Source organism: Taudactylus pleione, unplaced genomic scaffold, assembly GCF_031769625.1.
Source record: "Taudactylus pleione unplaced genomic scaffold, aTauple2 ptg000830l, whole genome shotgun sequence".
Classification (NCBI taxonomy): domain Eukaryota; kingdom Metazoa; phylum Chordata; class Amphibia; order Anura; family Myobatrachidae; genus Taudactylus; species Taudactylus pleione.
Genome location: NW_028285232.1, coordinates 2308337 through 2323295, shown reverse-complemented (window position 1 = coordinate 2323295; position 14959 = coordinate 2308337). Strand labels below are relative to the sequence as shown.

Below are 14959 nucleotides of genomic sequence, written 5' to 3'. Positions count from 1 at the left end.
CGAACGTAACCGCGAGACAATCACAGTGCAACTGAAATGCATGCGCACTGGCAAACAATCGCTCAATATGCGTAGACATCGACATCGCGTCTATCTCTGAATGAGGCCCTTAATGCGAACATACACATACTGTACACACTAGGGTTACTCTTTTGTCTCCCATGCTCGCACTGGGAGAACATACAAACTGTACACAGATAGACCTTTGGTCATGAATTGAACCCATGACCTCAGGGCTGTGAGGCAGCAATGCTAACCACTATGCCAACTAGTATCAAACCCCCAGACCCCTGCTCAGCTATGCCCGCCTGCCCGTGACCGATAAATCCGCACAGGGCTCCAGTGGGGGTTTGTTCAACCTTTTAATGAAATCGCTCATATATCTGGAAAATAAAAATTGCAAAACAAACTACTATGGACGCAGCATTAAACATGTTTTGTTCAACATTACCCAAAACATTAGCAATTCAGGAACAAAGGACTAAACAAGAGAAGAATCAGACCCGAGGGAAAGGAAACAGCCTGGACTGGCGCAGTCCCCGCGCTTGATTCAGTCATAGATGAGAACCGCGGCGTTTCGTGTCCTTCTCCCCTCCGAGCGAATAAATAACTAGTGAGACGTGTGGCTCGTGACGTCACCGCCTAATGGCGTCATTGAGAGTCTCCAGGAGGAAAATCCTGAAGCTACCATTATTATTTAGAGCAAGGCTAGTGGTAAGCTAGTAACAAGATGAGGTCATTCCTCAGGGGCGCATCGGGGAAGACATCACCATTTGGGGCAAGTTTCTGTTCTGTGTTATCTTGGCCTAGAATGTGACTCTCTCACTCTCTCCCCTCCGTACATCATGCAGTCAGCAGTGGTCGGGTGTCGTTGGCGGTTTTTGGTTACCCTGACCTCCTCTCCGGGTTACTTAAATAGATGGCTTCAGGTGGATGGCAGAACTGTTTGGCCGAGCAGCAATGATATAGACGATATTCTCCTTCAGAAAGGTGTCCCAATTCACTGGCCTGTAAGAGAGAAACAAGCTTACTGTTCTATAGGTTAAAGGAGGTATATAGATTTTTATGTGGCCAGCCTGTCGCAGTTATTATAGCTTACAATAAAAGTAATGCTGTAGTTTGAACACTAGGGGGCAGTGTGGAAAGTAATGTCTACAATACCATTTTGCGCGCTCCCTCGTTCGCTAATATGATATCTGCTGGTTGGCCGTGCTGCACAGTCAGAAGATATCGTGTACAATGACACGCTGCCGAATGCAGAACGGCATCCTACATCGCGCCGTCGCCCCCGGCATCGTGCAAGTGACTATGTACTTGACGATGCAGGGTCCCGTCGCGAAAGTAACCTTTGCGGTACTCACCATTGAAGTCAATGGTGGGACCCGTTCATTGGCTGAGAGGCGGAAGGCTCGCCTCTCTCAGCCAATGACAGCTCAGCACCGGGATATCTATACTGAAATCCCCCGGCGGTGCGCTCAATCGGGGAGTACCGTCCTTAGAGGACAGTACTAAGTTCGTGGGACCGCAAAATTTGTTTTTTTGTTTTGCCAAGCCCGTGGATGCTACATGGACAGAAGAGGACGTGATACACGTATAGGAGGAGGTGAGTATGGATTTTTTTATTACAGGTACCCTATGGATAGTTTCAGGGATACATAGGTATGTGAGATAGGGAGTGTGAGTGTGAGTGTACATGTGTGTGTTATAAGACTTGTACTGTCACAGTGTGTGTGTGTTCTGTGTTTCTTTTTATATTTCTTTTGTTGTTGAACTGCAGGTACCAGCAGGCCCGTAATGCCTTGCATGCTGGTACTTCTGGTTCTCCAAGTACCAGCATGCGGGGGAGGCTTGCTGGGACCTGTAGTTCTACAGCAAAAGACAATATTATCTCATCTATTTTTTTAAACCACACTACACTATCAACCCGGCACCCACAGGCCAGAGGTGCCAGGGATAGGCTGGGGATCCCTGGGGAGCCCCCCAATAAAGGGGTCCCCCTCTCCAGCGCACCCCGGCCAGGGCTGACTAGCGCTCAGGGGTAATGCTTTGGCTGGGGGACACTGTGAAAGGGTTTCCCTGGCTGTGGCATTACCCCCTCCCCACTAGAAATAGTCCAGTGCTGGTTCTGGAATTTACAGGGGAACCCTACGCATTTTTTCCCCCTGTATTTCCAGACCCAGGACCGGCTCAGAGCCCAGTGCTGGTTGCGCTAAATACAGGGGACCCCTACATCTTTTATCCCCTGCATTTTGGCAACCAGGGCTGGTTCTGAATAGTCTGGTGCTGGTTGTGCTTAATACAGGTGACCTCTACGTCGTTTGTCCTCTGTATTTAGCACAACCAGCATTGGGTCTCCAAAGCCCGATGCTGGTTGTACTTTTGGGGAGGGGGCCACGTCGTTTTTCTTTAGAATTTTACACTGGTTTTAATTTTTTTAACACAGAAGCATAGACGGATCTCACTGATACCGTCCATGCATCTGTATTTATTTACACACAGATGCATGTATCACGGATCTCCTTGACCGGTGCATGCATATGTTCATTCAAGTTAGTGAAAACCGAACACTAAATAGAAAATAATAATACGAATGACAACGAATGATTACACCATCGAACAACACAAATGACAGGAACTGACAGAAAATGAAACACATGAATCCGGACGATTTCATCCGAATAGAAATCGGTACCTTAGTAAATTGACCCCTAGTTTGTTACTGGGGTTCTCAGCCTCAACCCTCAAGTTAGTCCAGCAGGTCACGTTTTGCAGTTTATAGATTTCTGTCTGTTGAAGCAAAACAGATGAACTCACCTGTGCACGATTAAAGAAATCCAGAAAACATGATCTGTTGGTGGTACTTGAGGACTGGAGTTGAGAATCCCTGGTTTATTACATAAAACAGTAAAAAAAATCCTCCCTCTTATATTCAGAATAACAAACATTTGTATCTTATATTCTACAGAATATTATGGTCTAGAATTTATCATTTCACCTAAACCTCCTTTTATTCTGTAAAAATAAAAAACACCCACTGATTTTATTTCGAAATAAAAGTCAAATAAAGATATTTCAAAATAGGATATAAATAAATGCAATTTATTTACATTAAAAACCCATTCTTCAGCTATTGACAATATCCATCGGTTTTGTGCTGGATAGAGGATTCCTATAGCAATGAGATATGGGGACAGCGGCACAGTAACGGTGTGAGCCTCCATGTCACCGGGAGATTGCCGCCAGCTCTACTTCCCGTCACATTAGCTTTCCTCCTCTCTCGCGCTGACAATTGTCACCTGGCTGGTTTACGGTTTCCCACGCAGCGAGCGAGTCTGCCAACGTTCTCCGTTTAATCTCACATTTCTGTCAGGCAGATTTCTGTTAGCTGCAGAATTTAGGAGTGGAGAGGTCTTTAAACATTTCAACTAGGAGTCATAAATTACGGCTCAGTCACACGCTGTAGCTACACTCTGTAATTACAGTCACAGAGGAAAGAAAGCGATCGGGATGAGATGTTAAACGCTTTTTAATGTTCCATCATTTTCTCTGGAAATTTTGAAATAGATCACGTAGCAAGAACGGTTTATTCTGTCTGTATGAACCAGTACGGCGTTTCTCTATCCTACCTGCGCACTGCGCCAATGGGCTATAGGGAAATTATTAGGGGGATATCTTGTCTGAAGAGGTCCAATAGCCCCACGCCGCCTCCTCTTGTCAGATCTTCTACTCACTCTTCATATTTGGTGTAAGCCGATGGCTACTGTGTCCAGAGACCTGATATTATAGACAATGGATGAACCCTTTCATTGTCTGGAATGTGAAGTCCGCTAATTAAAGGGCAATTCTACCTAGAGAACACAGCAGGCCTCTCCTCTGTGTCCCTCAGGGGTCGCATGACCTGCTGACGGCTCCTCCATCTATCTCCTCCCTGGTGCTGATTGCTGGAGAGATGCGTGGAGTAGCCACCGGCAGACGTGACCGCTCCCAGCAAATGCATGGTGACAATGTACTGACTGTAGCGCTGCTGCTGAGGGGTTTCTCCTGTCCATGTGCGCGGAGTGACCTGGGGCGGGATTATATAGAGACATCGCCCATATGCCATCTACCTTATTTTATCACTTATGATCATGTTACATAATTACTGGGTCACATCCGAAGGGGGCCACCGTGCGGTTACTGCCGTGTTTCCGCACAAAATTCTGTACTGTTGAGGGACTGGATTTCCTGGATCAGTGAAACGTTCCGCACACAAATGCTGGAGTTGGATGCACTGGGGGGACCTCAGATACATCCAGGTGTGACCACTAAGCTAACCCTACGTCATTTACAGTCAGTGCTCATCACAGGAACGCTGCGTTACCCAGTGACGCTAATCATTTCATATAACGAGGCTTATAGAATAACTGGGCACACGTCACAAGTCAGTCTCTGGTGCCCACAGTGTTAAGGAAAAGGAATGACAAGTGTAATCGGCATCCCGATGCTAAGTAGTGTGGTTACGGGGATGGTTAGGGGTTAGGCACTAGGGGGAGGGTTAGGGGTTAGGGACTAAGGGTTCCGTTTAGGGTGTGGGAGGTTAGGTTTAGGCAGCAGGGTGGGAGGGTTAGGGGTAGGGAGACCCGTCTGCCAGTATCCTTACCCTGTCGGGTTGCCAGCGGTGGGATTCTGACCGAGATAATTACTGTATATCATACATACATAATACTATATACTGTATATTATTGGTGCTGTATTATCTCCATCTCCAGATTTTACCCATAAATCCACTATGATTGGATATGGAGTTTATCCCTCCCTGGCTCGTTCTACCAGACCAACTCCGAGCACCTGTGACCACACGGTTCCAAAGTTACTCCATCCCGCGCTCCGGCGTAACGAGGCGAATGCTACAGGCTGCAATTACTTACTATGTAGACAATACAGCTGAGAGCACAGATGGAGCAGCTTTTACTGCAGCCTTCGGCTCTCGTTGCCCCTACTCAGAAATCGCGCTCCACCCTTTTTGTTACAGAACAATGTAGCGACATTCCATGATTGTGAGATAAGTGAAGGACAGTCTGTGCAATAAAGTCTGCTTCATCTGCGCATGGTATTCTCACAGCATCACACTCGCTCACCTGTGCTCTTCTGGCTCTGTGGTCAGAGGTACCTTCTCTTGGCTTTTCCCACTGGTGCTGCTGGCGGGGCTGCTCTCCGACATCGGCCCAACATGGCTAATACTGGAATAACGGGAAAGAGAAAGATCCCGACATTAGCTCAGAGGGCAGAGTCTGCTGAAGCGTCACCTGCTCCACAGACATAGCACATTTCTCTCACAATCACTTGTGATCCCAGTAACGCCAAATGACCTATGACCTCTACTCTCTACAACTCTACTGCGCATGTTTTCCATATTTGCCTGGAGATGAAGCCATGCTTCAGGTTTTTGTTTGGTTATCTTTCTGTGAGCAGGACTGTGTGGCAGTGATTACTCACCGGAGGCTCAGACATCTCTGGGTATGCAGGCTATGCTTGGGTTCTCCGATCTGGAGGGGGCAAGATCCTCTCCTCTGTGAGTGAAAGAGGTGGGACAGGAGGGGAGGACTAGAGAGCTCGTTCCCTGGCCAGACATTTGCTTTCCCACATCATGACATCAGCCCAAGCTTACCCCTAAGAAACAAGCAAGTGGCGGAGCTTCGTAGATGGCGGAGTACATTATGGACAGGGGCAACAATAGGGGGAGAAGCCAGGTACTAATTATAAGGGCTTGAGCTTTTCTAAAGGCCTCAGGCAAGGCAGCTGTGCAGGAGGAAGAATGCCAGACTCCTTGTTTTTCATAAACTTTTTGAAAGCACGTGTGGCCACACCTTCATGATGTCACATCTCACCATCACCGGGCCTGTCATTGATCTCTATGGTTCTGATCATGGGTAGGACTATGAGGTCATGTACACTGGCCAACAGAGCAACATAGACCAGGGACGTCACAGAGGGTAGGGGAACTAATTACCTGGGGACAGGCTTGTTGGAAGGGCCAGGCGGTGGCCCACGTCAGCGGCTGCAGGAGACTGTGGCAATCATGGGAGGTACTCTGTTACCATCTCCCTGACGGGGCTGACTTGTCAGGGGAAGTGTGTCTGTGGCCGGTGTTGTTGGGCTGGATAGATACCTCCCTATGGCTGTTCTGAGTAGTGGGCCGGGCAGCTTATCTCTACTGCTATCCATCAGTCATCTACAGAAGGGGAGTGAGTACCCCTCTTCAGCGCACAGCATCCTAGTATATTTCCAATTGATTTGGAAGTGGGTATGGCTACGCCTCCCAGATTTGCTTACGTCCCCTCCGGTACCCGGATCCGTCCTCACTCTCAGCGGCCCTGAAAGAGGCTGGAGGTCTGCTGTATATAAGACACCAGATTAAGCGACTGCTTTACATACTGACATCTGTATTATACACTAGTCACTAGACGTTTTTTTCACCAGCCACCGACTGGAAACGAATAATAGAGTTTCCACCATTCTGCTATGTGCATTATATTATGCACCTGATTGGACTCTGATCTGTATACTGTTCACCAGAATGGACTCTGATCTGTATACTAATCACCAGAATGGACTCTGATCTGTATACTAATCACCAGAATGGACTCTGATCTGTATACTGTTCACTAGAATGGACTCTGATCTGTGTACTAATCACCAGAATGGACTCTGATCTGTGTACTAATCACCAGAATGGACTCTGATCTGTATACTAATCACCAGAATGGACTCTGATCTGTATACTGTTCACCAGAATGGATTCTGATCTGTATACTAATCACCAGAATGGACTCTGATCTGTATACTGTTCACCAGAATGGACTCTAATCTGTATACTAATCACCAGAATGGACTCTGATCTGTATACTATTCACCAGAATGGACTCTGATCTGTATACTAATCACAACTAATGGACTCTGATCTGTATACTAATCACCAGAATGGACTCTGATCTGTATACTAATCATAACTAATGGACTCTGGGCCTAATTCAGACCTGCTGAATGCTCGCAAGCAGGTCGATGTTGGCCCAGTGCGCATGCGCATGAGGGAGCTGGCTCCGTTGTGCGCATGCGCGAGACCCGGCGAGCTCGGGGTCTCGCTACAAAGGGGGCGTGCTGTCGATGGTGAGTGACAGCACGCCCCCTTTGGTGGGCGTGCCGGTGGCGTGGCTGCTCAGACGGAGGCGTTCCCATGGGAACGCCTACCGTCTGGGGCCGGCCCCACTGACATCACAAGTGATGTCAGTGGAAGTGCTCTCGGCTCTGATAGAGCCGAAAGCACTCCAGGGCTTGTGGCAGTCGAGACCCTACCACAAGGGTCTCGTCGCAAGCCCGATGGTCGCAATTTTCTTGACCATCACAACCATCTTTTTGGCTGCTCGCTATAGCTGTGGGTGGTCACCCACAGCTATGCGAGCGGCCAGGAGGCCGCTCTAAAATTCAGAGGGACGGCCCTGATTTATAGCGAACGCTCTGAAAGAGCATCCGGCTCTGAATCAGGCCCACTGTTCACCCGAACGCCCCCTGATCTGTATACTATTCACCTGAACGTCCTCTGTTCTGTATACTGTTCACCCGAACGCCCCCTGATCTGTATACTGTTCACCCGAACGTCCCCTGATCTGTACACTGTTCACCCGAACGCCCCCTGATCTGTATACTGTTCACCCAAACGTCCCCTGATCTGTATACTGTTCACCCGAACGTCCCCTGATCTGTATACTGTTCACCCGAACGTCCCTCTGATCTGTATACTGTTCACCCAAACGTCCCTCTGATCTGTTTACTGCTCACCCGAACGTCCTCTGACCTGTATACTGTTCACCCGAACGTCCTCTGACCAGTATACTGTTCACCCGAACGTCCTCTGACCTGTATACTGTTCACCCGAACGTCCCTCTGATCTGTATACTGTTCACCTGAAAGTCCCCTGATCTGTATACTGTTCACCCGAACGTCCCCTGATCTGTATACTGTTCACCCGAACGTCCCCTGATCTGTACACTGCTCACCCGAACGTCCCCTGATCTGTATACTGTTCACCCGAACGTCCCCTGATCTGTATTCTGTTCACCCGAACGTCCTCTGATCTGTATACTGTTCACCCGAACACCCTCTGATCTGTATACTGTTCACCCGAACGTCCTCTGACCTGTATACTGTTCACCCGAACGTCCTCTGACCTGTATACTGTTCACCCGAACGTCCTCTGATCTGTATACTGTTCACCCGAAAGTCCCCTGATCTGTATACTGTTCACCCGAACGTCCTCTGATCTGAATACTGTTCACCCGAACGCCCCCTGATCTGTATACTGTTCACCCGAACGTCCCCTGATCTGTATACTGTTCACCCGAACGTCCCCTGATCTGTATTCTGTTCACCCGAACGTCCTCTGATCTGTATACTGTTCACCCGAACATCCTCTGACCTGTATACTGTTCACCCGAACGTCCTCTGATCTGTATACTGTTCACCCGAACACCCTCTGATCTGTATACTGTTCACCCGAACGTCCCCTGATCTGTATAATGTTCACCCGAACTTCCCCAGATCTGTATACTGTTCACCCGAAAGTCCTGTGATCTGTATAGTGGGCCTGATTCAGAGACGGACGCTTTGACAGAGAGCTCGCTCTAAATCAGGGCCAGGCTTTTTTTTTTTTTAAAACGGCCTCCTGGCCACTCGCATAGCTGTGAGTGACCACCCACAGCTATAGCCGAAAGCACTCCGACTGACATCACTTGTGATGTCAGTGGGGCCGGCCCCAGACGGTAGGCATTCTCATGGGAACACCTCCGTTTGGGCAGCCATCCCCCCGGCCCGCCCACCAAAGGGGACGTGCTGTCACTCAACATCGACAGCACGCCCCCTTTGGTGCGAGATCCGGAGCGACGGATTGCCCGTCGCTATCCGGGTCTCACGCATGCGCACGACGGAGCCGGCTCCGTCGTGCGCATGCGCTCTGGGCCACCATGGACAGGTTGCGAGTGCACAGCGCTGGCGACCGGGTCTGAATCAGGCCCTCTGTTTACCTGAACGTCCCCTGATCTGTATACTGTTCAGTAGAATGGACACAGTGCCAAAGTTTATGGAGTTTAGCGATTATTGGTCAACCGCACATCCATCTGCGCATGCGTCCAGGTAAATTACCGTAGTCACTCGCTGCGACTTTTAACTCGCAGTGTGACTGACAGCCAGGGCGAGCTCGAGGGAGGTAACGGAGAGGCGGCAAATAACGCAGGAGTGTTGCGACCGTTACGGGGCAGTTTATCAGCATGCGCCGGTGATCACGTAATTTTGCCCCGGCGTCTCAGTTCTTACGCCCATTCTGCAGGACCATAGGCTTACTCAGGACTGTATTAAGCGAATGATCGGCGACTTTATACGCAGATACTTGGATTTGCAAAGCCGCAAGAGGGCGTCTCATCACGTCTCTCAGCATATGTGACATTTGCATACATTCATCTAGCAGCTGTGTGCACAGACGCAGCATTGACGGCATTAGTATATTATGCACCAGAATGGTCACTATCCCGTATACTATGCTTTGTATATTATGTACCAGAATGGTCACTATCCTGTATACTATGCTTTGTCTTTTATGCACCAGAATGCTCACTATCCCGTATACTATGCTTTGTATATTATGCACCAGAATGCTCACTATCCCGTATAATATGCTTTGTATATTAAACACCAGAATGGTCACTATCCCGTATACTATGCTCTGTATATTATACACCAGAATGGTCACTATCCTGTATACTATGCTTTGTATATTAAACACCAGAATGGTCACTATCCCGTATACTATGCTTTGTATATTATGCACCAGAATGGTCACTATCCCGTATACTATGCTTTGTATATTATACACCAGAATGGTCACTATCCCGTATACTATGCTTTGTATATTATGCACCAGAATGCTCACTATCCCGTATGCTATGCTTTGTATATTATGCACCAGAATGCTCACTATCCCGTATACTATGCTTTGTATATTATGCACCAGAATGGTCACTATCCTGTATACTATGCTTTGTATATTATGCACCAGAATGCTCACTATCCTGTATACTATGCTTTGTATATTATGCACCAGAATGGCCACTATCCCGTATACTATGCTTTGTATATTATGCACCAGAATGGTCACTATCCTGTAATCTATGCTTTGTATATTATGAACCAGAATGGTCACTATCCTGTATACTATGCTTTGTATATTATACACCAGAATGCTCACTATCCCGTATACTATGCTTTGTATATTATGAACCAGAATGGTCACTATCCCGTATACTATGCTTTGTATATTATGAACCAGAATGGTCACTATCCCGTATACTATGCTTTGTATATTATGCCCCAGAATGGTCACTATCCCATATACTATGCTTTGTATATTATGCACCAGAATGGTCACTATCCCGTATACTATGCTTTGTATATTATGCACCAGAATGCTCACTATCCCGTATACTATGCTTTGTATATTATGCACCAGAATGGCCACTATCCCGTATACTATGCTTTGTATATTATGCACCAGAATGGTCACTATCCCGTATACTATGCTTTGTATATTATGCACCAGAATGCTCACTGTCCCGTATACTATGCTTTGTATACTATGCACCAGAATGCTCACTATCCTGTATACTATGCTTTGTATATTATGCACCAGAATGGTCACTATCCCATATACTATGCTTTGTATACTATGCACCAGAATGGTCACTATCCCGTATACTATGCTTTGTATATTATGCACCAGAATGCTCACTATCCCGTATACTATGCTTTGTATATTATGCACCAGAATGGTCACTATCCCGTATACTATGCTTTGTATATTATGCACCAGAATGCTCACTATCCTGTATACTATGCTTTGTATACTATGCACCAGAATGGTCACTATCCTGTATACTATGCTTTGTATATTATGCACCAGAATGGTCACTATCCCGTATACTATGCTTTGTGTATTATGCACCAGAATGGTCACTATCCCATATACTATGCTTTGTATATTATGCACCAGAATCTTGTATACTATGCTTTGTATATTATGCACCAGAATGCTCACTATCCCGTATACTATGCTTTGTATATTATGCACCAGAATGGTCACTATCCCATATACTATGCTTTGTATATTATGCACCAGAATGGTCACTATCCCATATACTATGCTTTGTATATTATGCACCAGAATGGTCACTACCCTGTATACTATGTTTTGTATATTATGCTCCAGAATGCTCACTATCCTGTATACTATGCTTTGTATATTATGCACCAGAATGCTCACTATCCCGTATACTATGCTTCTTATATTATGCACCAGAATGCTCACTATCCCATATACTATGCTTTGTATATTATGCACCAGAATCCTGTATACTATGTTTTGTATATTATGCACCAGAATGCTCACTATCCCGTATACTATGTTTTGTATATTATGCTCCAGAATGCTCACTATACCGTATACTAAGCTTTGTATATTATACACCAGAATGGTCTCTATCCTGTATACTATGCTTTGTATATTATGCACCAGAATGGTCACTATCCCGTATACTATGCTTTGTATATTATCTACCAGAATGGTCACTATCCTGTATACTATGCTTTGTCTTTTATGCACCAGAATGCTCACTATCCTGTATACTATGCTTTGTATATTATGCACCAGAATGCTCACTATCCCGTATACTATGGTTTGTATATTATGCACCAGAATGGTCACTACCCTGTATACTATGTTTTCTATATTATGCTCCAGAATGCTCACTATCCTGTATACTATGCTTTGTATATTATGCACCAGAATGCTCACTATCCCGTATACTATGCTTCGTATATTATGCACCAGAATGCTCACTATCCCATATACTATGCTTTGTATATTATGCACCAGAATCCTGTATACTATGTTTTGTATATTATGCACCAGAATGCTCACTATCCCGTATACTATGTTTTGTATATTATGCTCCAGAATGCTCACTATCCCGTATACTATGCTTTGTATATTATACACCAGAATGGTCTCTATCCTCTATACTATGCTTTGTATATTATGCACCAGAATGCTCACTATCCCGTATACTATGCTTTGTATATTATGCACCAGAATGGTCACTATCCTATATACTATGCTTTGTATATTATGCACCAGAATGGTCACTATCCCATATACTATGCTTTGTATACTATGCACCAGAATGGTCACTATCCCGTATACTATGCTTTGTATATTATGCACCAGAATGCTCACTATCCCGTATACTATGCTTTGTATATTATGCACCAGAATGGTCACTATCCCGTATACTATGCTTTGTATATTATGCACCAGAATGGTCACTATCCCGTATACTATGCTTTGTATATTATACACCAGAATGCTCAGTATCCCGTATACTATGCTTTGTATATTATGCACCAGAATGCTCACTATCCCGTATACTATGCTTTGTATATTATGCACCAGAATGGTCACTATCCCATATACTATGTTTTGTATATTATGCACCAGAATGGTCACTATCCCGTATGCTATGCTTTGTATATTATACACCAGAATGGTCACTATCCTGTATACTATGCTTTGTATATTATGCACCAGAATGCTCACTATCCCGTATACTATGCTTTGTATATTATGCACCAGAATGGTCACTATCCCATATACTATGCTTTGTATATTATGCACCAGAATCCTGTATACTATGGTTTGTATATTATGCACCAGAATGCTCACTATCCCGTATACTATGCTTTGTATATTATGCACCAGAATGGTCACTATCCCATATACTATGCTTTGTATATTATGCACCAGAATGGTCACTACCCTGTATACTATGTTTTGTATATTATGCTCCAGAATGCTCACTATCCCGTATACTATGCTTTGTATATTATGCACCAGAATGGTCACTATCCCGTATACTATGCTTCGTATATTATGCACCAGAATCCTGTATACTATGCTTTGTATATTATGCACCAGAATGCTCACTATCCCGTATACTATGCTTTGTATATTATGCACCAGAATGGTCACTATCCTATATACTATGCTTTGTATATTATGCACCAGAATGGTCACTACCCTGTATACTATGTTTTGTATATTATGCTCCAGAATACTCACTATCCCGTATACTATGCTTTGTATATTATGCACCAGAATGGTCACTATCCCGTATACTATGCTTTGTATATTATGCACCAGAATGCTCACTATCCCATATACTATGCTTCGTATATTATGCACCAGAATGCTCACTATCCCATATACTATGCTTTGTATATTATGCACCAGAATCCTGTATACTATGCTTTGTATATTATGCTCCAGAATGCTCACTATCCCGTATACTATGCTTTGTATATTATGCACCAGAATGCTCACTATCCCGTATACTATGCTTCGTATATTATGCACCAGAATGCTCACTATCCCATATACTATGTTTTGTATATTATGCACCAGAATCCTGTATACTATGTTTTGTATATTATGCACCAGAATGCTCACTATCCCGTATACTATGTTTTGTATATTATGCTCCAGAATGCTCACTATCCCGTATACTATGCTTTGTATATTATACACCAGAATGGTCTCTATCCTGTATACTATGCTTTGTATATTATGCACCAGAATGGTCACTATCCCGTATACTATGCTTTGTATATTATGCACCAGAATGGTCACTATCCTGTATACTATGCTTTGTATATTATGCACCAGAATGCTCACTATCCTGTATACTATGCTTTGTATATTATGCACCAGAATGCTCACTATCCCGTATACTATGCTTTGTATATTATGCACCAGAATGGTCACTATCCCATATACTATGCTTTGTATATTATGCACCAGAATCCTGTATACTATGCTTTGTATATTATGCACCAGAATGGTCACTATCCCGTATACTATGCTTTGCATATTATGCACCAGAATGGTCACTATACCATATACTATGCTTTGTATATTATGCACCAGAATGCTCACTATCCCGTATACTATGCTTTGTATATTATGCACCAGAATGGCCACTATCCCGTATACTATGCTTTGTATATTATGCACCAGAATGGTCACTATCCCGTATACTATGCTTTGTATATTATGCACCAGAATGCTCACTGTCCCGTATACTATGCTTTGTATACTATGCACCAGAATGCTCACTATCCTGTATACTATGCTTTGTATATTATGCACCAGAATGGTCACTATCCTGTATACTATGCTTTGTATACTATGCACCAGAATGGTCACTATCCTGTATACTATGCTTTGTATATTATGCACCAGAATGGTCACTATCCCGTATACTATGCTTTGTATATTATGCACCAGAATGGTCACTATCCCGTATACTATGCTTTGTATATTATACACCAGAATGCTCAGTATCCCGTATACTATGCTTCGTATATTATGCACCAGAATGCTCACTATCCCATATACTATGCTTTGTATATTATGCACCAGAATCCTGTATACTATGTTTTGTATATTATGCACCAGAATGCTCACTATCCCGTATACTATGTTTTGTATATTATGCTCCAGAATGCTCACTATCCCGTATACTATGCTTTGTATATTATACACCAGAATGGTCTCTATCCTCTATACTATGCTTTGTATATTATGCACCAGAATGCTCACTATCCCGTATACTATGCTTTGTATATTATGCACCAGAATGGTCACTATCCTATATACTATGCTTTGTATATTATGCACCAGAATGGTCACTATCCCATATACTATGCTTTGTATACTATGCACCAGAATGGTCACTATCCCGTATACTATGCTTTGTATATTATGCACCAGAATGCTCACTATCCCGTATACTATGCTTTGTATATTATGCACCAGAATGGT

The 14959-nt window shown here is 44.5% G+C and overlaps 1 protein-coding gene across 1 annotated transcript in view; it reads right to left on the bottom strand.

Annotated features, from left to right (window-relative positions):
* Nucleotides 1-364: 364 nt before the first annotated feature.
* Nucleotides 365-14959, bottom strand: part of PHF24 (PHD finger protein 24) — a 303298-nt gene continuing 288703 nt past the window's right edge. Inside the window, exons 7-8 of the mRNA XM_088458415.1 lie at nt 5118-5219; nt 365-1008 (exon numbers count right to left, since the gene is read on the bottom strand). Coding sequence (XP_088314541.1) covers nt 912-1008; nt 5118-5219 — 199 coding nt within the window. The 3' untranslated portion in view covers nt 365-911. The remainder of the gene's footprint in view (nt 1009-5117; nt 5220-14959) is intronic.